Raw genomic sequence first — 26,120 nt, forward strand, 5'->3', positions numbered from 1 at the left:
ACATGGAAAAGAGGTACATGCAAGCAAATTAGATTGTCTACCTTCAATACATTCTGATTTGATGCGTGCGACTTGCTGACATTTATTGCCAAAAACTGTGAAGCTGTCATGCAAGCTGATTGCACCTTGATTCATTTGGAGTGGACTAAAAGTTGGCAGGGTCTGCAGACTTCAGCTGCATTTATGCCACTGTCCGCATACAAGAAAACAAGCATAGTGTTCCAGATGTGTACTCAATAACTTTTAGGGGTCGAATGATTAAATAAAGCTGCCAGCAGTTTCGTTTTGACATAATGAGGCAATTCTCTATCAAAGAGATCCCAATCCCCACACAGATTTGCCCAAGGGCAAGTACAACAATTTCACATATGAACCTTGTGTAGGTATCCATGGTAAAAATCTCTCCTCACTCTGATCTTCCTCCTTCCTCTAGAGTTTCCAGAAGCCTGTAGGGGTTCTTTCATCCTTTTGAAGCCCATTCCATCAAATACAACATCCTTCACTTCTCCATTACTTTCTGAATCACATCAATCAGCTGCTTTGCCTGAAAGGGTTTGCATGCATATGCATCCATTCCAGCCTCTAAACATTTGTCCTTGTAGCCTTGTATAGCATGGGCAGTAAGCCCAATGATTGGCATTTTTCTATAGCCAAATTCTTTTTCATCTGCTCTTATAACCTTAGTCGCTTGCAAACCATCCAAGACTGGCATCTGGCACAATGTTTTTGTTAGAGGAATAAATATAAGGATGACACTTAAAAATGTAAGTCGTGGAAAATATATATACGTCCATAGCCCAAAAACCACAGGTTCAAAATAAGTTCTTACCTACTACCTATTTTGGAGAGCTTATGTATCATTGAAACTAAATCAAGAACTCCACTTGCCATTTCTCTTATTCAATTTTGGCTACTCTTTAACTGAAACAGAAACATAGAACCTGCCACTCACCTGATGCTTAAAACACATCTAAGCGTATGTTCTTGACTCCCACCACAGCATATGTTGTCCTACACTATTGGCCTTTACACAAAATGGACTGGGACTTCTCATATGTGCTGCACATTACAATCATAATCCTCTCTCTCTCTCTCTCTCTCTCTCTCTGCAAACCCAGGTGATGGCTGACCCAAAATAGGGAGGCATGGCCTATGGGACCATGACTGTGCATATGAGGTCCATTGTCCCACCTGTAAGGTCCCATATATGGACATGGTACCACGGTAGGAATGGGGGCATGAGAGCTTTCTGTGTGCGTGTCAGGTTTGGATGCCACATAGGCAGATCTAGGTAGAGAAAGACATCCACAAAGCAGGCTTTAGGCAGCACTGTAGGCTGCTGCTACATAGTCCACTGTCAGAGGCTGGGAGGAGCTTTGGATTAGGGCAAACCTGTGAGCAGTAGGTACAGAACTCCAGTCAGCAGGTAGAAGCAATATGGCAGCCATCAAGGGTCTTCCTGGGCATCCACCGGGGCAATGGATCTGTTGCGGAGATGCAGCCATGTAGGCTGGCTGCTCTGCAGAACTGTGAAGCTGCTGCCATAGGCCCTGAAGATTGTGCAGGTACAGGGCCTATTATAAGCCAGGAAAGCTGGCTGGCCGGCAGTCTGATAGACTCAGTCGCCAGTCCAGTGCAGTGTCGACAGTTGGAGGGGCTATTATGCCGCCCTGGGTCAGGTCAGCCTAACCCTAGACAAGTCGGGCTGATAGACTGCCCAGTTCAGAAGGGGTTACCATTAGTTCAGTTTGGAAGCAGCCCTGACTCACTGAGGAGCATCACTTGGTGCATACCTATAGGCAGTAGGAGAGCACGAGTGCAGGAGGGCACGAGTGCAGGAGGGTGCTGTCTAAGGAACTTGCACCACAGATGGTCACTGAAGCTCACTGAGGAGCCTGCAACCTGAGAAGTGCAAGGCCATAAGTAGGAGCAGTACATGTGCTCAACATAGAGCATCCAGGGCAATAGATTGCTGCGAGTCTTGGGATCTTTACGGGAGCTCTTTGTCAGAAGTGTGTGGCTCAGTTTTGTGCAATATACTTTATATTTTGGACTGTTCTGTTATTGTCTGTCACTCCAGAATCAGTGCTTGTGAGTTCTCTCCTGTGGATACAAACTTTGAAGGTTCATTAAAGCATTGTGTGCTCTCAAGATTCTTCCATTGCAGACGCCATATACATGCTGTGTGGAGAAACTAACTAGGTGTCTAGGTTTCTTTTCTCCCCCCCACCCCCACCAAATGCAAAAGAGTTCTAGTAAGTTGAGCGAAATCCGCGAGAGCAAGCTCTAGCCGGAAATACAACCTGCTATGCACGAAAATCAGGCCTCAAAGTCGGCCAAAAAAGCTCCTAAAAAACAACCATGGTTGAGGCTGAAAATGCCATCTCAACCTTGCTGTAGACTCCGAGAAGAAGGGGAGCCTCTCCATTCCCTAAGGACAGTAACCCTACTAGCAGAGGTAGCCCCGGAGGACCCCCGCATGCTCATCCAAGTGGCCATCAATGTATAGTATCGGTCCAAATACTGGCCAAAGTGTGAGAGAGGTGGACTTGGGCTCCATTCAAAGGTCTCTGTGCATCTGGCTCTCCAGATAGGCCATGCTGAAATCCTTGCCAGAATCTCCCAAGAGGAATCCATAGATGCATGCACCGCTCCTGTGGAATTGTGAAATCAGAAAGTTCTATACACCATGCTTGTGCAAACAGTAATCCTCTATGGATGCCCTGCTTGGGCACTTGGGCTGTCTAGAACATACTGGGAAGAATAGAAATTATACATGAACGTTTCCTAATACTTTGCCTTCAACCAGCCAGCAGCCCCAAAGTAGCGCCGACCTTCTACCAAAAGCACAAAGGGGCTGACAGGACATATGCACCTAGGAAATCTTCTCCCAAGCCTTAGGGGTCATCTCAAGACCTCGCCTCACAAAATCTAAATCGTGGCAAGGGTGAGATTATAGCCGCACTCCACCGTAGAGACCTGAAACTCTACATTCTTTGTGACACGCATCTTCTAATGCGATGCACAGGATACTTTTAGATTTGGGACAAATATCATCGAGTAATTAGCTTCAATGCCCAAACATTGGCCATACAAGCAGAGACGCTACATGTCCAAGAGGATGCTATCCCGTATAAGGCATTCTTCAGCTTGCATACTTCTGATGTGGATCCTGGAATTTGAAATCCCGGTGGCTGTGCCACATATACCTCCTCCTCTAGGGTTCCATTCAAAAATGCAAACTTGACGTCCATCTGAAATATAGGCCAACTGTGATGAGCAGCCAAGGCAATAACTGTACATATTGTCACCATCCTGGCTGTGGGGGCGAAGGTCTCATCGAAGTCAAGTCCTTCTGACTGTGTATAGCCTTTCACCACCAATCTAGCTTTGTACTTGTCCAAGCTTGAACTTAAGCTTGTACACCCATCTAGTACCAATTACCTTCCGCTTGGACGGCTTGTCTACCAAATCCCAGGTGTCATTTTTCAAAATGGCATCCATCTCTGCTTGCATGGCATCCTACCATTCTAGAATATCCTTCGCTTCCTCGAAGGATCTGGGCTCAAGCTGAGCCACCATAGCATAGTTCACGGAGGGAGTCTTCATGTTGCGTTAAGACCGCCACGCTCCGGAACTGCTCTCGAGAATGTCCGTGAACCGTGAGTCTGCTAAAGTCTTCAAAGACCACTGAGGTAGCTTCTTCTCTGACGGAGGTGCCTTTGTTGGAGATGCCTTTGGAGCCGGAACTTGAACGTCCTGGTCCTCCTCCTCCTCCTCGAGTTCTTCAATCGTCTCCACCTCTTTGATGGTGACCTTGGGTGGGGGTAATGTCGGAAGTTTCTGAACCTCTTCTGCAGCCTGGGGCTCTAACTCCTCAAAGATCACGTCCCTGTTGACAAGGATATGTTTCTTCACCGGGTCGTAAAGGTGATAGGCCTTGGATTCCTCACTGTATCCCACAAAGATACATCTTCTACTATGGGATCAAGCTTGGTCCGCTCATCTTTATGGACACGAACAAATGCATTAGAACCAAAAATCTGTAAATGAGATATGGTTGGTTTCTTACCATAGTAAGCTTCATATGGAGTCTTATCATCAACAACCTTGGTCTTGGTTCTGTTGAGGATGTGAATGACAATGTTCACGGATTCACCCCAATAAGCTTTTGAAATATTTCTCCCTCGCAACATGGCTAAACCTGTCTCTGTGACGGTCCTGTGCTTTCTCTCAGCAACTCCATTCTATTGAGATGTGCAAGCCGTAGTGAGTTGCCGCTTAATCTCGTGCTTCTTGCCAAATTCATTGAATTCCGTAGAAGTGAACTCCCCCCCTGTGTCTGTGCAAAAGGCTCTGACGACCTCCCTGCTCTCTTTTTCTACTTGGACCTTCCATTCTTTGAATTTCTCACAAGCCTAAGATTTCTTGGCCAGGCAGTATACCCAGGTCATTCGACTGAAATCATCCACAAATAAAAGAGAATATCGCGAACCTGCGAATGAATTTGTTGACACTGGGTCGCAAATGTCAGCATGAACGAACTCGAGAGGCGGCTTCTTGGCCCATGATGAGTCCTGTGCAAACTTGTCCCTGTGTTGCTTGCCCTCCAAGCAAGCCCTGCAAACACAATCATTGCCTGCAATTGGTGGAAATCCATCCACCATCTTAGACTTTTGCATCTCGACGAGAGTGCCATAGTTGACGTGACCGAACCGCTCATGCCATAATTTGGATCTGCCATGGTCCCCGTTGCACCAATAGAGCGTTGAGCTGATATAGCCCATGATCCTCGACGCCATGAGCCACCACCTTCCCATTTGCCTTGGATGTGACAGTGACTTTGCCGTCGTCGAATGGGACCGACATGTTGTGTTTGACTATCTGACTGACAAAAAAAGATTCTTGCAAAAAGTCAATACATAGAGTATACCGAAAATCAGCTCCTCGTTTCCTGCAGCCGTGATGAATGGGATACTCCAACACCCTTCATAGGGCATGTCCGATTATCCTCCATAGTGACCTTGGAGTCGGGATGCATAACTTCCATGGTCTTTAACCACTCCTTTTTGGACATGCACTTTGAGGCTCCATTGTCCACGTACTAGCCTTCCTTTCCTTCGTTGACTGTGTAGGCTGAGCAGTACTCAATAATGATAAAGAGATCGCCGGTAGTGACGTTTGCCGATTCAGTCTTTGGCTCCTCATTGGCTTTGGACTCCTTTTGCTTGAGGTCTGCCTTCTTCTTGTAGCATCCCTTAGCTACATGACCAAGCTTTTCACAGTAGAAGCATTTCATCTGCCTCTTTTTCTCTGCATGCTCGGTCTTGTTGTTCTTGGAATCTTTGAACTTGCCCTTGCCTGGCTTGTCCCTTGCCATGAGAGCCTTCTCGTCCGATTGATTGAATAGTCTTTCCCGAGCCTCTTCCTGCAATAGTAAAGGGCCAAGCTCTTCGAAGGTGAGAGGCTTGGTCCTTTGTCCTACAATGACTGTCGTCACGTAACTCTTAAACAGCGAGGTAGCTTGTGTAGAGTCAACAAAGCTAGATGACTTGAGCTGCGAGCCCCTCACCACCTTGACTTTCGTTGGATGGTCATGAACATTGTCCCCCTCACTCATATCCAGATTATATAATTGATGCTGGAGAAAGACGATCCGAGACATGTTATCTGTTCCATACAGATCCTTTAGGATGGCCACGCCTTGACAGACGACTCCGCCATCTGAATGTGGGGAATTCCTGCATCTGCCATCGTCCCTATCAGCGTGGCTAGGGCTTGGGCATCTCTTTCTTCCCATGCTGCGTGATCGTCTGCATCTACTGGAATCAAAATTCTTTCTTTCTTGTCCATAACATCCTCCGGCCTCTCTTCCACACCTGTCACGAGCTTCCACAATTTTCGGGCTACGAGATGGCTCCGGATCTTCACCTTCCATATGGGATAGTTCGTCCCATCCAGCTTCCCGGACTCGCCAAAGTTAGGGATGAATGAAGAAGGAAGATGAGAAAAGGAAGAGGAAGGGCGAGCATGGGATGAAGAGGCTATAGATGGTTCCTTCTCTTCCATCTTTGCTGTAATACAAACAACAAACTGAAAATGAACTCGCAGTAGAGAACTTGACCACGCAGCAAACCTGAGTGTTGATTGGAGTCGCCTTCTTGCTGAGGAACTCCCTTCTAGAGCTGGAAACCCTACTCTGATACCATGTTGAAAATAGGAGAATAGACTCTCTCACAACTCTCACTCCGATCGCAGCTTATACAACACTCAGTAAATTGTATAGATGATCGCACTCATACACAAAACCTTTCTCAAGAGAGATAGAGAAAGATAGACACAAAACTCAGATATGTATTCTTCCACAGGATGTGGGATGTCAAAGCTCAGGGCTGAGCACAAAAGACAGCAAAGGTTGCTGACAAACTAAGCACTCTCCTCTCCTAGCACGCTGCCTGGATGCAAGGCCTTCAGTGTAGGTTTGATGAGAAATGAGGGGGAGTGGGAGGGCTATATATAGGAGGGCCAGGAGCCCTCAAAGTGGCCGACCAGGGGTTCGGTTCCCTGCTCCATGAACCGACTGGAAGGGCCCCTTACCAACCACAAAAGTGGAAGAAAAAAGCTCCAGGAAAGAGCTACAACATCCAGCGAGCTGCTGCGCAAAAGTCAGCCGGAGAAAGGCTGTGCAAATCTGAGATGTGAGGGCAAAATAAGGTGGCTATGTTCTGCTCCTGCATGCCTTCAGTGAAAGACTTATGTGGGATGATGAATTGAGCCACCTGTTACAGGCAGCCAACACCCTGACCGGGTGTCACATGCACCCCTGCACTTACATCAATGACTGCTCAATGGATCCCTAATAGGTGATTTTGTCATATGCTGTCTCTCAAGCCTGTCAGTCCTTGTTCATTGGTACCCATAGGAGAACTCGGTAGGGTAGTGTTTGCTTCTTAAGTTTAGGTAGATTAGATGCCAGCACGTGATAGGAGCCCCGAAGGGCCCCCCAAGGGTGACACACATGTGAGCAAAAAGGACTGGGAGAGGCACCTTTTATAGGCGACCCCAACCCCCTTCAGGTCAGCCAATAGGGTTGCATTGGCAGTCCCTACCAGCCAGCAACCAAGCCAACCAAACTAACCTTCTGGTCGGCCAGGCTGGCTAGTCCAGTAGGGTTGCTTCGGCCCCTATACAAGGGGCTCTTGCCCCACCTTTCAGCCCATTCAGTGCTCCTGCCTCCAGCCTCAGTTCCAGCCTAGCGTGCAGCACCTGCCAGCTCCAAAGGTCGCCATACAGCAGCAGTCTACCAGCCATACCAGATCGTGATCCAAGGGGGAGGATTTCTGCAGCACTTCAGCCAGGGTTTGGCCTGCAAAACAGTGAGGTTTGGGTTCTGTTTCAGCAGCTTTTCTAGTTTACTTTGCAGCTCTATCTCACAGTTTTACTCAGCTCTCATCTCTCAGAATTCAGCTCCATATCTCAGCTCTTTCCGTCCTCAGATTCACCTCCATCACTTCTCTCACTCATGCAGTTTACTGCATGCCCGTGGACAGCAATAGCATCTTTGATAGCCTTGCACATTGGTCTATAACAGTAGTGTGGGCAGCACTGAGGCCTTGGTCATGGCTAGACTTGTTTCTTAGGCTTTGTGGGTCAGCTCTACGTGTTCAACGTGTCATCCTCAGTGTTGCATTCTGTGCACTCTAGGAGTGTCTTTTGTATTTCAAGTTCTCCAAATTTAAAGCGAATTCTCCCCTATATTGAGGGAGGGGGCCCTCAGTGGGTACAGTAACCCAATGGTTGTCGATTCTATTTCTCTAGCCCTTATCTGCCTCTCCCCTCTATGTGGTGCCTACGCAAAGATGTCTCGCAATAAGGTTTAAAGAAGGTCTTACTGCGATTTACATGATCATTAACTGTTGTATGTTACACCAAGCTGACCTGGTCTGTAAAATGAGCCGACCAGATCCAAGCCAACCTGGGTCTGTCAAGCTCAACCCTACCACATGTCTACCGATCAGCTTGTACCTGACCTGCTACCAGGCCCTGCCAAACCCATAAATAGTGTGGCCCTACTACAAAATATGCTCAAGGCTTAATGCTATGATCTATCTTGTGTACTGTTATGTAGGCGACGGATGGTATGTAGGCGAGTGCTTATCGATGGTGTCAACTATGTGCAAGCGGTAGATGGTGTCAACTATGTGCAAGCGGTACAAGTGCTGAAGTGATGTGAGCAAGAAGAAGACCAAAGCGGAACAACATCACGAAAGCCAACCCTCGATATGAACGGCAAGAACTTCAAGCACATGACACAGGTCCGTTGTACCAGGTGAAGGGAGAGGAGGGGGGGAAAGAACACAACGGAAAGAGATTTTAGAGTAGTGAGCAGAGATGGAGAGTAGCATAACTCATTAGAAAGCAAGATGACGGATACACCCCTAGAAGATACACACGAGGCGAGCTCTTGACTCTAGCCTCTCACTCCTTCACTCATGCCTCTCGCCCCTGCCAGAATGTCCCTCTCCTTTCCCCTTTCCCCCTCTTCACTTTCTCCTCCTCTGCTCCACCCCCCGCTACCAATCTCCTCTCCTTCTTCCTATTGGATGTCTTCTTGCACCCTTAGCCATCCTTAGCCATTCCACCGTTTGTGGGCCGCTCTGTCCTTGATGGCTTCCGCAACACTCCAGCCTGTCCTGAGTCAGTGAATCCCATGCTCCATGTGTTCTCCTGCACTCCTGACACTAGTTGGTTGAGAGGGTTGGTGCACCACCTATGCCTCTTAACTGTTGGACTGCTTCCCATGTGCACCAACAGGTGTATCCCGTGTACCATTGCGCCAGTACTTCCCTCTGATTGACTTTGACCATGGTGAGTCGAGGTTGAGGTTTGGCACTCTTCAGTCATGTATTGCTTCCGTCATACCCAAGTCATGTCCAGGTCAAGTCATGTCCAAGTCATGTCCATGTCATGTCCAAGTCATGTCCCAGTCTGTTCCAAGTCATGTCCAAGTCATGTCCATGTCAAGTCATGTCCAAGTCTGTTCCATGTCATGTCCAAGTCATGTCCATGTCAAGTCATGTTCAAGTCTGTTCCATGTCACGTCCAAGATGTGAACATATGTGAACACGTTGCGACTAGGTATGACCAAGGTCTAACAACTTGGCATGTTGCTGAGGTGACCATGACGTGACCCAGGTGTGACTCTTGGTGGGTCGCCATAAACTTTGAGTACAACAGATCCCCTGCCACTATCATTCACCGTCCCGGTGAATGACTGAGGATCTGTGTGAGAGAAAGTTAAGTGTAAATTACAAATAAGAAAGCGACCTTGTGGTTGACATGCCAAAACTGAAAAGAAAGGGCTCATGGCTTTACAACTGTAAAACTGAAAAAAAAACTGGCTCATGGCCATACAACTCCAAAATTCCTTATTTACATGAGAATCCAAATGTACAAAGTTCGCAAAAAGAAATGCCGAACTAAAAGATCCAGGAGCTACTGCTTGCTGGATGAAGGTCAGGGAGGGGGAGGGGGTGGGTGTGGTGGGTGTGCTGATGTTCCGGGGCTGGTCCTTGCCTCTTCCTCGATTGTGTCCATGAGGTTGCGGATGTCCTCGTATTTGGATTTATATCTGTGGTAGCCAGACCTGTAATGATCACATCGAGATTTGAGAGCAGCATTTTCATCTTGCAGCCCATGGAACTTGTCCTGCAACTTGGAATGTGAAACTTGGAGATGGTCCTCCTCCTCGAGAATCTGCTTCATCTGACTCCGCACCACCTCCACCTGTTGATCCACAGTATGCTTATCCTCAGCCAGTGAGGTGTATCTGTCCTGTAGGGCTGCAAGCTCCCGCTGGATCTGAGCCTGTTGGGCTGAATGATTGTCCTCCAAAACTTTCTTGGTGGCTGTCCACTCTGCCTCCTTTGCTGCAAGACATTGCTGAAACTCGTCCTGCTGAGTTTTCCACGCAGCCTCCCTTGCCTGTAGAATTGCTCCCCACTCCGCTTCTTTCACCTGCAATGTTGTATCCCATTCTTTATGCATGCTGGCTACCTGCTTCTCATGTTCCAAGCGGAGGTGTTGCTTTCGTGACAGAAGCTTGCAAACCTGACCCGTAGTATTAAAGAGGGAGGCACCCATCTGAATGAAGCTGTCATCTATAATGCGCTGAGCCATATGAAGGGATCTTTCAACCCATGCATACCTGTCCCGATAGGTCATTCGATCAGCCATGTCAATAAGTTCGCCATATTCCTCGAAGGCTGCTTTCATCCCCTCTTGCTTTGGGTCCTCGAGAGCTGCCACTGGAGCCAGTGTGTCGATGTCTAGGTAACAGCTTGGAGCTTGGGATACTTTCTTGTTGGAAGCGATTGTCTCTTGCAAGGGAAGTGTGAAAATTTGGTCCAGGTCCTCCTCCTCCATGCAAACAGGAGACCGCTTCCGCTTTAATGCATACAGCAGCTGTTTGTGTTCCTGGCTCTGTTCCTCTATCTGGGCCTCATGGGTGAATAGATCTCCTGAGGAGGTTGCGAAGTAGGTATCCAACATATCATTTTGAGGAAGTGGAGGACAATCCGCTTGAAAAGGTATCTTACCCCCAACAAAAATAACCTTGCCAGGTCGAGTTTCCAGTAAGTCCTGTTCAGCAGCCTCCATACTTGGTTCAGGGGTCAGTCGTCGAGACATCTGGGGTGGTGTCTTCGCATCACCAGTGGCTCCCAAAGTAAGATTCAAGTTCAATAACCTGTGTCGCTCTGATGCCTCTCCATCAAGAGATTCCAAGGCAGAGGTGCCTGCTGCCGTAACTTTTGTCGAGGGATCCCCCTGAGTTGGGGGGCCAATGTGCATATCTTTGCACCCTACTGACTCTGATGAGATGATCGGAGGGGGGATGGTCATGACTGCGGGGGAGGTAAGTGGTAATGTCATGCCATGGTGGGTGAGACCTGAGGAGGGCAGAGGAGTGACCGGAAGAACATCATCAGGGAAATCAAAATCTGCCTCGAAGGGGATGGATGGAGAGGCGACTCCTGCATGAGCAACGGATGGCAAAACTCCAGAGGCTGGCCCAAGAGGGGATCGCTCAAAAACCTGTGCTGCAGATGTGGGTGGAGCAAGAGTGGGAATGGAGACTGGAGAGGAAGAGAGGACAGAGACTGATGCAGCAGAGGCCGAGGATGCTGGGGCCGCACTAAGGGCCAGTGGAGCTGATCTCAAGTGGGGGATCATAGGCGGAGGGTGGGCGGTGAGGCGAAGATGAAGTATGTGAAGGTGGAGAAAAAAGTGCAGGCGTTGTAGCCCGCCACTGGTGCAAGAGGTAGGTGAGGTGAGGTCCACAAGTACAGGTGTGTGTGCTTCTGCGTGTGCGATTTCGAACAGTGGCCCGGAATGTTGAATAAAAGAGGGATGCAAAATCATACTGAGTGATGGTGAAGAGAGCATTGAGAGCAGGACGGATACCTTTCGTGATGTAGTAATGCCCGGGTGCTGAATAGAAGCGAGTGAAGAAGTAGCGTGTGATCACTGCTTCTCTGCTTCCACCTTCCAAAACCTTTTTGCAATCATATCCCCTCCTGTTGGGTTTGCACTGTGAAAGGAATGAAAGGAGATGTGGTGAATCGTCGGAAGGAGGCTGAATAGGGAGAGCAGGGAGCCCCATGTACTGTGAGACCAAATTGGGTGTGAGAAGCTGCCTGGAGCCCATGAACTCAAAAGTGTCTGTGACAGAGTCATAAGATCTGATGAATCCTGTACACAGTTCCACATCCACAGGAGGAAAGATGACCTTGTCGAACTCAGCTAGACCCAGGGTCTGGATCTCGGAAGATGTCAATACCGACGATAGTTTGAGGTTTGGATCAGAAGAGGTTTAAACATAACCCGAATGTGGGAGAGAGGAGGGGTGGTTATCGAAGGGCTCTGTATCTCTGTTGGCCCACCCGACCCTTCTGAATGTGGTCTTCGTGCAGAGGGGGTGTAATCTGAGCCCCCATGGTCGGAAGAAGAGGCACTGGAGCTCTGAGAGTGGAAAAGAACCCCCCGCTGCTGTCTTGATTGTGGTGGCTCTCCATCCGAGATGATAGTGATGTCCGGACCAAGATGGGGATGCATCACTGATGAAGACGGCCCTGCTAATGAAGTCGGCCCTACCGATGAAATTGGCCCTACCGATGAAATTGGCCTTGCTGATGAAGTTAGCTCTGCTGATGAAGTCGGCCTTGCTGTTGGAGTCGGCCCAGCTGTAGAGGCTGTAGGCATGGGTGAGGTCATGTGCACTGCAGAGGCTGCCTGAGACGTCATGGCGGTATAGAAAGGGATGAAGAGCTTATCTCTGGGCAACCGTGGCTTATACTTGGACTTCTTCTCGAGCATGAAGAAGAAACAAGAGGTGAAGTAGAAGAAGCTAATGACGAAGCAGGAAGGGGAGCTGATGACGAAGCAAGAAGGTGAGTGATGACGAGGCAAGAAAGGAAGCAGGAAGGGAAGGGGAGCTGATGACGAGGCAAGAAGGAAAGCAGGAAAGGAAGGGGAGCTGATGTTGAAGCAGGAAGGTGAGTGATGACGAGGCAAGAAAGGAAGCAGGAAGGGAAGGGGAGCTGATGACGAGGCAAGAAGGAAAGCAGGAAAGGAAGGGGAGCTGATGTTGAAGCAGGGGGTGAGCTGATGACAGGAAGGTCAAGAACGAAAGGGGAACTGAGGACGCCGGTTGGAGGAGAAATCAAATCTCCCCTTCCAACTCCGTTGTAAAGCGTTTTGGGGCATCGCCGTGCTAGATCTAGAATGCCAGAGTTAATGCACATGCAGAGCAATTTTGCAATAAGTTGCTATTAGTGGCGGCTATTCTTGTGCTACTAGTGAGCACACATAGATGACTCCTTACTCGATCCTTGCTCAAACCTAAACCTTCCTTTAGTCACGTCCTTTCTCACTCAAGCCTTGGTCTACCAAGGTACCCACTCAAGTCTATAGATAGATAGATAGATAGATGTTGATAATATATACATGTGTGTGTGTGTGTACATATATGCGCGCACGCACACACACACACACACACTCACTCACTCTTTCTCAGGAAGTGAGATGATAACAAGAAGGGGAGCTGAGGCAAGAAGGTGAGCTGATGACGAGGCTAGAAAGAAGTTGGCCAGGTGATAACGAAGCTTCCTCAACCCCTTAAGATACCTACACTTGGAGGCATCATGTCCATGAATTTCACAAAATGTGCAAAAGGAGGTCGGGGTGGGTACCTTACGCTTCGATGGACATTCCCAGTAGCCATGGCCAGAACCCTTGCAGTCGGTGCACCAGAGACCACTTCTTATCTGAGCTTCAAAGGGTGACGGTCCATCCACTTTTGTTCTGTCTTTCAGACCTTCTTTGATTTCTTCCAATTCCTTCTTGAGTTGCTGCCATGCCTGTGAGCCCTCTTCTCTCGGAAGTTGGGCGGTCTGGGCGGGTGTTGAGGCGAAACTTAACTGAGACCGTTCCATCTTCACCGCTTCCCTAAGAAATTCTTGTAGTGAGGCATGCTCAGGAAGTTTGTCAACCAGCCTTATAGCAATGGTGGAGGGTAAAGCCTTCAAAAACCACCCCTTCATGACGGCGTCATTGGGTGGCACCGACATCTTTGCCGCCAAGACCCTCATCCTTGTGTACATCTCAGAGATGCTCTCTCCAGGCTTCATGGTGTCAGTGGATAACTCTTGGACAATCATGTGTTCGAATTTTTCCAACTTGAAAGTGCGTAAGAATTCCTCCCTTAGGTCTGTCCACGTCTGAAAGTGGTCCGGAGGAAATTGACTGTACCATACATCCGCGGCATCCTCCAATGACGAGGGAAAGATGTGAAGGAACGCATGCTCATTCTCCACACCTTTAGCTCTACATGCTGTGAGGAACTTCCTCACATGAGCTTCCGCATCCTCATGGAGGTGGCCTTTGAACTTTTGAGTCTTCACGTGGGCCTTGTTGAGTAGCTCGAGAAGTCTAGCTCTGTCTGGAGGACTAAGAACGGCCATTCCCACCCGAGAGGTTGGAGAGGCGGCCATCCCCACCCGAGAGGTTGGAGAGGATGCAAGAGTTGCAGGGAGTCCCGATGGGGCTGTAATGAGTGTTGGTGCTCCCAAGGAGGAGACCACCCCGACAACTCCTCCTGTGGAGGACCACAATGGAGAAGTCACTACTGATGTAGTCATATAGGAAGTGTACCCAGATGGTAGGGCGTAAGTGGGGGGTCTCGGTGTTGCAGAGGGAAAGGGTGAGAACATGGAAGATGTGGGGCTGAAAGAGGATGGGAGAGCATTTGGGAAAGAGAGGGACGGAGTTGAAGTCATGAATGAGTAGGCAGAAGGGAAGGAAGGAGGTGGTGGAAAAGGCAACACCGGTGGGGATGGAAAGGGAGATGAAACCATCATGGCAGGTAAAGGCATGGCCGGAGCAAAAGTACCCCCCAATGGAATAGATGTAGAAGAAGGATTAGCTAGGAGCCCAGAGCTATGCATAACAGATGAGGTAGCAGCTTGTCCACAAGAGGTTGAGGCGGGAGCAGATGGAGTCACCACTCCGGTCGAAGAGGTGGTTGATGAAGACATCGTTGCAAGAGGAGGAGAGGGGCTTCCTTGACCTTGATGAGTCCCTGAGGAGCCCTCGTCCTTAGTACCCTCTTCTTTCACCTGTTCTCCGCTTTGCACTTCTCCATAGTCCGGATCTGACCACCAGGGTTCCTGTTGATCCAAGTCAATGAGAGTGTCGATGAAGTTACTTGCTCTGGCTACTGCTCCAATGGGCTCACTTTGTGCTCGAGTTGAGGACTTCGCAAACTTACGTCGCACGTAATGCTTCTTGTACCTAGTTTGGTCTGCCGGAAGTCTTTTCTCCACTCTCCTCAAGTACCTCCTAGTTCTCTCACTAGCTCCTTCAAATGTTTCAGAACTACTCGGCATAAGACCTCTCTCTAGGACCCTAGATCACCACTTCACTCGTGCTACTCAACACCAACAGTGTCCCACCGTGATCGCCATAAACTGTCTGAGGCGGGGGTTTCCTAACACTTCCGGAAGTATTACCGGAGGCCTAGGGCCACTGGTGCGAGAAGCGAGTAAGACATGCCATAAGTGTCACGGATGGTATGTAGGCGACGGATGGTATGTAGGCGAGTGCTTATCGATGGTGTCAACTATGTGCAAGCGGTAGATGGTGTCAACTATGTGCAAGCGGTACAAGTGCTGAAGTGATGTGAGCAAGAAGAAGACCAAAGCGGAACAACATCACGAAAGCCAACCCTCGATATGAACGGCAAGAACTTCAAGCACATGACACAGGTCCGTTGTACCAGGTGAAGGGAGAGGAGGGGGGGAAAGAACACAACAGAAAGAGATTTTAGAGTAGTGAGCAGAGATGGAGAGTAGCATAACTCATTAGAAAGCAAGATGACGGATACACCCCTAGAAGATACACACGAGGCGAGCTCTTGACTCTAGCCTCTCACTCCTTCACTCACGCCTCTCGCCCCTGCCAGAATGTCCCTCTCCTTTCCCCTTTCCCCCTCTTCACCTTCTCCTCCTCTGCTCCACCCCCCGCTACCAATCTCCTCTCCTTCTTCCTATTGGATGTCTTCTTGCACCCTTAGCCATCCTTAGCCATTCCACCGTTTGTGGGCCGCTCTGTCCTTGATGGCTTCCGCAACACTCCAGCCTGTCCTGGGTCAGTGAATCCCATGCTCCATGTGTTCTCCTGCGCTCCTGACACTAGTTGGTTGAGAGGGTTGGTGCACCACCTATGCCTCTTAACTGTTGGACTGCTTCCCATGTGCACCAACAGGTGTATCCCGTGTACCATTGCGCCAGTACTTCCCTCTGATTGACTTTGACCATGGTGAGTCGAGGTTGAGGTTTGGCACTCTTCAGTCATGTATTGCTTCCGTCATACCCAAGTCATGTCCAGGTCAAGTCATGTCCAAGTCATGTCCAAGTCATGTCCATGTCAAGTCATGTCCAAGTCTGTTCCATGTCATGTCCAAGTCATGTCCATGTCAAGTCATGTCCAAGTCTGTTCCATGTCATGTCCAAGTCATGTCCATGTCAAGTCATGTTCAAGTCTGTTCCATGTCACGTCCAAGATGTGAACATATGTGAACACGCTGCGACTAGGTATGACCAAGGTCTAACAACTTGGCATGTTGCTGAGGTGACCATGACGTGACCCAGGTGTGACTCTTGGTGGGTCGCCATAAACTTTGAGTACAACATGTACACAATAGCCCGTACTGCAAGCCACAAAGTAGGCACATGCTCCATGTATGTCCCTACTCTACCCAAGTCCACCAAACCCGTGTCCTCATCACATGGGGGCTCACAAATGGGTCATTGGCCTATTCGATGTCACCCCTCTCAAGGACTCATTATGGGCCTATGTCCATGCGACATATGAGATGCTCTAACTTGTGTCTAGGAAGAGACTTCGTGAACACAGATGAGATGTTGTTAGAAGTTAGACAATACATCAACTCCATGATCTCGTCGATGATAAGCTCCAGGATCAAATGGTAATGGATCTCAATGTGTTCCATTCATGCATCAAACATAGGGTCCTCGGTACTAGCTATGCACCTCTAATTGTCCCACAAAATCACTATTGCACCTCCTGAAGGCATCCATATCCTCCAAAATGTATCTAAGCCACAATGACTCGCAAGCTACATCACAAGTTGCCTTGTACTCTGCCTCCATTGAAGAAAGGTCGACTGTTGGTTGTTTCTTGCCACGCCATGAAATGACACCTGATGCAAGCATGAAGCAAGACCTTAAGTGTCTACTATCCCGATCACCTACTTTGTCTGAATCACAAAATCTACCCAGAATATACCTGTGGTGTGAGTGATTCCATATGTTCTTGTACCATTCAAGTACCTTCCCCCCCCCAAAAAAAAACAACAGCCCCGAAGGTGCTAAGTATGGAAAAAAATGAGAAAAGGCTGAAAGAGAAACCAACCTGTTCTAGAGAAACCCAGCTCACTGCCTAGGGGATCTTTGGTACTGGGGCTAATAGCCAAGTGGGGGGACTATACAACCAACGAATCCCTCGCGGAGTGAAAGTGTAAAAAACTCCTGCACGCCAAGCCTTGCAGAATTGAGCACGCCTCACGACAGTCGCTCTAGAGCCGGAGTCCCACGATGGAGAGTGTAGATGATATCCTGCCAGATGGCGACCAAGGTAGCCGAGGGTGGAACCAGATGCTCAACCAAATATTCCACGCAGTAATACTGGCTACTACCTCCCATACGCTATCCTCCGGCGGAGGAGGAGGAGGCGCGAGGCTATCAGGAGGGACCGCCTCATGGAGCTCTATCCTCTGAATGCTCTGACCCTATATCCGGTAAGATGGGGAGATCTCATCAATCTAGAACGTGTGTCCTCCCTCAATCAACTAGGTCACCATCCCCCAAGTGTAGTCCCTCTTAAGGCTCTGCATACGGGTCATAATCATGAGGACTCCCATCCAAATCCTCGCTGCGCTACGACAGCTCCAGAGGCAGTGAGGGATCGTCTCTAGAAAACCAGCAGAACAACAATAACACTGCCCCTCCACCCGCTGCACAGTGTAACCAGAAAGGCGAAATGCCAATGCATTGGGCGAAATGCCCTAATGCCAGACTGTTACTGTTTTTGACTCTTTTGAAAGTGCTCAATATGTATGTGTGTATCTGAGAGCTCTTTTCACACACAGAGAGAATCTGGAGATAATTATTTATGTTTGCTATATAATTTATAAAGAATACAAAATTTAAACCCGTTTCTAGGCGTTTCGCCTGGCAAAATCTAGAAACGTTTCTTGTGACACTGCAACCGCATCTGCTCCAACCATAGGCCGATGGGCAAGTCTCCGTGGGCAGCTAGCCAGAAGAAGTAGGAGATCTTCCTCGGCGGCAAACTGGACCATAACCGTGTCCAAAACCTGGAACGGACATTCCGGGGCACTATTTGAGCCACCCAATGCCTCTCCCTCGAAGAGATCCACATCGAAGAGTCCATCTGAAGCCTCTTGCCAAAACGTGTGGTGTAGGAGAAGAAGGGCACCTTGTCCACCTGCTCAGTGAGGCCGCACCTGGAGGGCCAGAACCATTCTTCCCAGATCCCACTGGACCTCCCTCAAGGGCCTACCCTCCCAAAGCCAGAGGTGCCATCTAGGGGCATCTTGCTATGAGATACTAGGAGGGTCAATGTGCCACTCCTTCCCCAAACGTCCCATCACTCTGATCGTCTGCCAATGAATCCCATCTAGAATCCCATCCATCTTTGGGTCTCTCTCAATGAGTGCCTGAAGTAGGCCTCTAGGTCCTACACGGGAAAAACCGGGTTGCGTGCTACCTCGCTGCATCATCATCCTCAAGGGGACAATAGTTCGAGAAAACTGGCCCAACCATCTGCTGTCTAGCCATACACGAAGACCCTCCCACCAGGACTCAAGGATGGCTAGGTCAATCTCTCTCATTCGTTGCCCTACCCCTCGCAAATGCGCTAAGGGACCAAGCCTCACCTCTGCCTCCATGGGTAATCAGCTCCATCTGCCAAAGGGGCCGGCCGAACGTTCCACTCTCACTGTGCCCAACAAATGTGAGTCCGTTGCCTGAGCATACACCCCTCTTGATCTTTGATCTCTGGGTGCCAAACAAGGGGTTGACGCTCGTACTCCTCCCTGCACCTGAGCTGAGCATGAATGAGGCCCCTTGCTAATCTCTACCAGACCCTATGAAGGCTCCTCTTCAAGGGGGAACCCTTTCCCGTAAGCGGGGCCTCTGAGAAGATCCATATGTGTGAATGCTGCCACTGCCCCCCAGTGCGTGGGGTGTTCTTGAGAAGCCCTTGCTATAAGAGGAGCTTTGAAGACTCAGCACCTGGGGTGAGGCCGCAAACAACCAACTTGCCCAAGAAGGCTCTGCTCTGCATCTCCGGATCAATGATACCCAAGCCTCCCAGTGCCTACGGCGGCATGATCACCGTCTGCCAAGCGACCCGGGCTCTAGTATTTCTCGTGCCGTCCGAACTTGCCCAAAGGAAGTTCCGAACCAACCATCGAAGCTGCCTAATGCATCCTTTGTGAAAACACTAGCAGGAGGCGATATACTCGGCCGTGGCAAGGACGACTTGGTTTGCCACTAAGGCATGGCCCGCTAGGAAGAGTTTGGCCAAGCTCCAATAGAGAAGCTTGCGCCGAACGCTCTTGAGAATCGGGGTAATATTTTGCTCTGTTGTAATATCAATACCAACCTGACACCCGAGGTATCTCGTTGTTTGGCCCCGTGGTATTCGTCTGAAGCCAAAGTCGAGTCCCCACTCTTGAATCTCCTGTGTCTCCTCAGAGCCTCTGAAGAAACTGATGGATTTTGCCGAGTTAATCCGTGCACCGAAGGGCCTCACAGTGGATAGCCACCATGGCTCCCTGAACTCTCTCCAAGCTCGCTGTGGTGCCCTCTACATACAAGGCCATGTCATCTGCAAACTGAGAGTCCAGCAGATCCTCCTGCTGAATGATTGGGAGCCTCAACCCTGTGAGGCTTGCCACCTATGATCTCAAGTAGTAGCACAAAGCCTTTGTCACAAACAAGAAGAGGAAGGGAGCGAGGGGGCAGCCCTGGCAGACCGAGCGAGAGACAGGAAAGGCCTTGCACGTGTGTCCTCCGATAAGCATCTGGCTAGAGCTCCCCGCATAAAGCGCAGAAACTCTCCTGATCCATCTGTTTGAGAAACCCAATCTCTACATAGTTCCCTCCAAGAAAGACCACTCCACGTTGCCTACCCACTCCACGTTGTCGTAGGCCTTCTCAAAATCCATGGACCAATCCACTGTCTCCCAGAACGTGAAGATGTTGTCCAGGATGCTGCGCTCCTGGACGAACCCGATATGTGTGTCGTGTGAATGATGTCAGTAAGATGGGGCCGTAACCGCAAGCTCAAGACCTTGGCGAGGATCTTGTATGGAGTATCAAGCAAAGTGATCGGTCTCCACTGCTGAATGTCTGACCTATCTCCCCTTTCGGGATCAAACAAATCCACCCCCTACCTGTGTCAAAAATCTCCTGGCAAGCTAGTCAGAAAGGGGTGGAGATGATCTCCTAGAAGGTTTGGAAGGAGGAAGGAGTCAAGCCATCCTCGCCAGGACACTTCTAGGTCAGGAAGCCTCGAGGGCTTCCCAAAGCTTCTCATCCGTGAAAGACTCCCTCCAGACAGCTGCACAAATCCTGCGAGACTATTGTCGGAACGTGATTCCAAACTATCTCATGGGCCACAAGACAAGTTGGAGTCATCCTCGCTATCTGAAAGAGCTGGCTGTAAAAACATGTGGTTAGGTCTAAAATCTCCTACGGGTTAGTGTGCATGATGCCTTGCGCATCTCGAAGACATTGCAGTTGCGTACCTGCCGATCAGGACCTAGTGGTCTAAAAGAACTGCTTCGTCATCTTGTCCCCTTGTTGTACCCACCAGGCCAGGGAAGAGTGATAGGAGAACTCAACCCGTTGAATCTCCGTGTCTTGAAGCTCAAGGCAAGCGCTCTCAAACCTATCACTAAGCCACTGAGATCTTGGGTCTTGCTCCCTGAGCCTCTCTATGGAGGCGAGGTCTTTCCGCAGTGCCCACTCATGCTCCTGAAGAGCCCTCCTCTACCTAAGGACATGAGCTTGCAATTCCTCACTGCTCCTCTGGATCGCATCGGCCACCCACATAGCCCAACCCTCGCACGGTGCCGTCTTTGACTGCTGCCAAATCTTTGCCACGACTTGCTGAATCTCCTCGTCCTGCAGGAGGTCCTCTGGAATGCGGACCCCCTTTTGGGAAAGACTCGGCAAGGATGCTCTAAGTGAAGCACTGCTGGTGGAGAGTGGTCAAATGTCATGGTACCCGTCCTGCAAAAGGTCCTTTAGAATGCGGACCCCCTTTTAGGGAAGACTCGGCGGGGCTGCTCTAAGTGAAGTAGTGTTGGAGAGTGGTTTGACATCATGGTTCCTGATAGAATCCCGGTAGAACCACCTCTGTGCAGTGCCCAGCCTCCAACGTAGATGTGGTCTAGCCTCTCAAGCAGTCCATCATGTCTCCTCTGTCCGAAAGAGAAGAGGAGGCTGAAAATGAATTGCTCCCATGTGCTCCGCTCTACTGCTGGCACCTCAGAGAAGGAGGCACCGCCCTGCTTGTCCTCCCCAAACTCCAGGTTGTTGAAGTCCCCTCCAACAATCCTACTTCCAGTATTCCTCCCTTAGTGTTCAAGTATTTGAGCACCAGCAATCCTACTTTCCAGTATTCCTCCCTTGGTTTTGGAAGAGAACATACAGAGAACCCCAACAAGAAAAGAAATATATGGTCGAGCATTAGTCAAATAATGCAAAGTGCCCACCAACTGTCCATACTTAGTGGCATCCATTAACTAAGAAGTACTTCATTACTCGGCTTCAGCCTGACCTCCATCCATGTTACCACCTCCTTGCATTCCTCCATCTGGAACTGCTTCAAGATCTACAACAATACTTCTCCTTGGAATGAGAATGTGCTACTTTCTGTACACGCCTTCTATAGCAAGGAAATAATGGAGAAGTCCAATCATCTCAAACTCCTTCATCAAGAGTCCCCTTGTGATCACATGTAAGAATTAGATCATCAATACACAAAATTACATCATCCGCCTATAAAGGGATACATGCATCCCAAGGACTCTGAAATAACCTAATCTCATTAAGAAGTCATCAATGCACTGGTACCATCCCTTTGGAGCCAGTTTCAGCTCAGCCCGTATAAAGCTTTCCTCAATCTGCACACCTGGGTATTTGTACCTGGAGCATGAAATTCCTTCAAAACTCCTTCTAGGTCACCATTTAAGAACACAAACTTGATGTCCATCTGAAAAATGGACCATCCAAAATGATCAACCAACACTATGACTGTCAGTATGCTCGACATCCATGCTGTCAAGGCAAAATTCTCATCAAAGTCAAGACCCTATGCTTGAGCATAAACTTTGACCACTAGACTGCCAGAAGCTGATGGAGCAGCTGCATTGATGATGGATTATAGGGGTCACTGTTGGAAATAGAGGATAGAATCACTCACACCTCACCCCCGATCTAGCTCATACAACACTTAGTGAGACGGAGAAAGAGAGAGTCAAAACTCAGATATATTCTTCCACAATCGTGGGCAGACAAAAGCTCAAGGGGTGAGCAGGTAAAAACAACCAAAGGATGCTGTCAAATGCTAAGCCACTTCTCTCCCTCTACGCACTTGCCTGTGTGCAAGGCTGTAGGTGCAGGTGATGAGAAAAGTGTGGGGAGGGAGGAGGTTTACATAAGAGGGCAGTCAGCACTAGAACTGGCCGACTTTTCCAATCACACCAGTCTGTAAAAACTGACCTGATCAGGGCCCTTTTTGGGGCTGTACCTGGGCCGACCAGGTCTGGCCTATAAATAGGCCCCCTCTGGTGGCCTTTTGCTGCTGCTAGCTGGTCCTGATACTGCTCCATGTGCCTCCGTACCATGCTGGCGCAGTCCTCCATGCAGCTACTTAGCCTTAGCCCCTTTCCCCCTACAGTCTCCTGCCCCCTTGTCCCCTCAAAACGGGGGCTCACAGGTGGGGCAGTGACTTTTCTAACAGTCACTTCCACATCTGTGAGTCCCCAAATAAGGAGAATATGGGAGAGTCGTACCAGCAGCATGTTTGGGACAAGAGAGAGGCCACGTGGGCAGACGCAAAGGCTGCCACATGAGCAAACCTGAGTGTACATGGAGCCTTCCAAGTATCCCCTGTCACCAACCCAAGTGAGTGTCGCCAAATAACCACTCTAGCATCATCTGTGGCCTGAGTGTCTGGATCTACTGTAAGAAGGGAGGCATAGAAATCGGTGGCAACCTGCAAGACGGCCTCTGGATCTGTCTGAAGAACTCTGCCTGAGTCAACATCTGTGAGACGCTCTCCCTACTATGTCTGGGGCCAAGAGTAGAGAAGAACTGCTTGTTGACCCTACCTCCCTTATGTGTCCAAAAGGACTCTCTGGTGTGAAAGACATACTCTGCTCTCTGATCTAAAAGTGACTGCTGCTGAGCCCTTGCTGTAGCAAGGCGCTCCTGAATCCAAGCATTTGTAGGCCTCTTCTGCTCCTCCCTTTAGAGGGCAGCCAACTGCTAGCGGATACCTATCTCATGCTTGAGGATCTCACCCCTTCTGATATGAGCAACTGAAAGATAAAAGTCATTGATATCAGAGAGGGCTGCGGCTAAGTCTGAAGGAGAAAGTTGCCCATCCTGCAAATGAGATACCCATGTCCTCAACACTGTCTCTGTAAGGCCATCCTCTGCATAGAAAGAATCTGGAATCCTGACACTGGCAGAGCAACGCCTCACATGGGGATCTGAGACCATCAAAACCATTGAAAAATGATCCGAAGTGGACACCCCAACTGCAATGTAAACAGTACCATCTCTGTCAAGAGCCCAATCATCCACATAAAATCTGTCAATCCGTGCATGTATATGCATCTAGAATCTCCTGCTCAACGAAGCAAACAGGAGAGAATGTGGTTGAGTGTGAAAAGCATCATCATGCCAAGCATCCCTACCGCTATACTGAAAAAGGAAGGCATCCCACGCTGCTCTCTCTAGGGAGTGAAGGCAACCTGCCCTACCACCCCTTTTGTCTAAGGGCATTTCAACCATGTTGAAATCAGCCTCTATAATCCAAGCATCTGCAATATGTGACCAAGACAACAAATCCTTCCAAAAAAGAACACGATCCCCTCTAGAATTGGGTGCATAAAGGTTTAAGAGACCAACCTTATGCCCATCAATCAAAAGTATAATCCACTAAGCTCTGGAAGGGACTATGATCCCATGTCCAATCAACAGGTGAGTATAGAATAAGAAACAGAAATGCAAGTACCTCCCTTGGTGCCCAAGGCGGGTGACCAAAAAGTGTGGCCTGAAAGAAGCTTACCTGACTTGAAACAATCCGTGGCATCCAATTTGTATTCCTGAATCATCGAAATGTCCACAGGACCCCCAGTAACACCTGGATGAAGTTGGTTACGAATCAGCTGCCTGCGGTGGCGGTGGGATACACCCTCGAGGCCTTGAACGTTCCAACTGACAATCCTCATCTGCGAGAGGAGGCCGGATGGAAAATCCTACCCAACCTGGTAGTGGAGAAAGCCCTCTCTTGCAAAAAATTCCTCCTATTAAGAGGAGGGAAGTCAACTGGAAAAAGCACACACCCCCGCTGAGGGAGAAACTCTGTCCTGGAAGATATGCTCCCCAAGCGTGGAGGGTACAAACTCCTCCTCTGCCTCAAACTCAGCCAAGTTTGCCAGAACTGAAAATGAATTCCTGCGATGTATCCCTGGCGCAGGAGTGCAAAGGAATTCCTCTGGCGCAGGAGTGCGAAGGAGCCTTGCGGAAGGAGGAGTGGAACCAATAACCCCCTTACCTCTGTCAAGTGAAGGCAGACGCGGCAACATCTGCATGACCTCAGTCACAATTCTGCCACTCTCCTCAAGTAAAGCACGGGCCTCTGCAAGGTTCTTCCTAGATGAACGCTCCTGCATTTGAACTGGGTCAAGAGCAGTCTCATCTACACATGGAACCAGGACAGAGATGTCTCCTGCTTGAAGAGACAGGTCCGCAGCCCCGTCAGTGGTAGCCTGAGGTACTGGCTCACCAACTCTGACAAGCACCCAATGGGGGACGACTGAAGCACGACGTGCTGACTATCATGTCCGCGCTGTAGAAGTACCAGGACGAGAGGCTGATGGTCCTGGCTGTAAAGCCGAAGTTTAGCAGCGCGTGAGGCGATAGGAACTCGTCGTGAAGAAGGTCCAGGTCGGGTGAAGCTATGAGGCGCACCCATGGATCTTTTTGGTCTTTTCTTTTTCCTTGGGCAATCTCTAGCAAAGTGTCCAAGGGTCCTGCAAATCCTACACTAATCATGTCTCCCTGCAATCTCGACTCTCTATCTGAAGAAGGAGCCATTTGGACGCTGAAGCATAATGTGGTCATCCGAGATGTTAGGGTTAGAGACAATGACCCTAACACGCGGTACCCCATTCGACCTGACTGCCTCTGCTGCTGAAGTAGGCATCTCAGGGAGAGGGGGGATCTTAGTAACCACTCCAAAGGCGGCTCCAATGGAATGTAGCAGTCGATGGCACACCTGAGGAAGGCTTGAAAATCTGATGTCTGGCTGTCTTTCTCGACAGGATCAAACCTCAGTGAAAAAGGGGTCAAAAAAATCCTCCTGGAGCCCAGTGCTAGCGGACTAGCCTGAAGCACTGTACGTGCTACCTCAGAGGAATTAAAAACAATCTGGAAGAAACCTCGCCCGAGCAGACGAACATCTGAGAAGTGCCCTGCGAGGTCTCCAGTTAGAGCGGCGAGCATCCAGTCCCTGGCCTGTAACCTGGAAGGGTGGAACCCATGGATGCGAGCAAAGAGCGAAGTTGAGCTCTCCTTCTCTGTATCTTTTTTGAGCTGCTGCAACTCGTCTTTTGAGAAAATGATGGTTTTTGCGGCCGATGGAAGTGGGCGAGGATTGGCTGCAAGCAGAGCCATCGTCAATCAGGGTGAAAAGGCCAAAGTGAACATAGTTGAACTCTGTCCGACTAAAATGCTGCAAGGAAGAGGGTGAAGGCAGAGGAGAGTCCGAGATAAGGGTGCAGGCAGAAGGAGGGGATGAAGGGTGAAGAAGGGTGAGGGTGAGGATGAAGGGAGGAAGAAGGGTGGGTGAAGGGTGAAGAAGGGTGAGGGTGAGGATGAAGGGAGGAAGAAGGGTGAGGATGAGGATGAAGGGAGAGGGGATGAAGGAGGGGAGGGGAGAGGTAGGCTGAAAGAGAGGGAGCGGAAGTGAGGGAGGGGGGAGGGGGGGGGGGGCAGGCGAGGAAAAGGGGCTGCGGGGGCGAAGGGAGGAGGCGGGGGTAGGGGCTGAGGGGGCGCGGGTAGAGAGCGGGCGAAGGAGGGCTGAGGAGCAGGGATAGAGGACGGGGGTAGAGGGCGGGGTAGAGGGGCGAGAAGCGGGGGGAGGGGGTGGGGGGGAGGGGCTGAGGGGCGGGGGTAGGGGGCAGGGGTAGGGGCTGAGAGGGCGAGGGAGGG

The 26,120-nt window shown here is 49.7% G+C and overlaps 1 protein-coding gene across 4 annotated transcripts in view; it reads right to left on the reverse strand.

Annotated features, from left to right (window-relative positions):
- LOC147882917 (osmosensing histidine protein kinase SLN1-like) overlaps positions 1 to 26,120 on the reverse strand; it is a 148,990-nt gene that overhangs the window by 755 nt on the left and 122,115 nt on the right. Inside the window, exon 9 of one of the 4 annotated variants that reach the window (XM_087400284.1) lies at positions 42 to 712. In XM_087400284.1, the coding sequence (XP_087256410.1) occupies positions 500 to 712 (213 nt within the window). In that variant the 3' untranslated portion in view covers positions 42 to 499. Of the gene's footprint in view, positions 1 to 41; positions 713 to 26,120 lie in introns of those variants that run through there. The other 3 variants (XM_087400285.1, XM_087400287.1, XM_087400286.1) reach the window with 3 other exon arrangements.

Source organism: Dipteris shenzhenensis, chromosome 29, assembly GCF_047967505.1.
Source record: "Dipteris shenzhenensis isolate YYH24624 ecotype China chromosome 29, Dip_SZ_1.0, whole genome shotgun sequence".
In the NCBI taxonomy this organism is placed as follows: Eukaryota; Viridiplantae; Streptophyta; class Polypodiopsida; order Gleicheniales; family Dipteridaceae; genus Dipteris; species Dipteris shenzhenensis.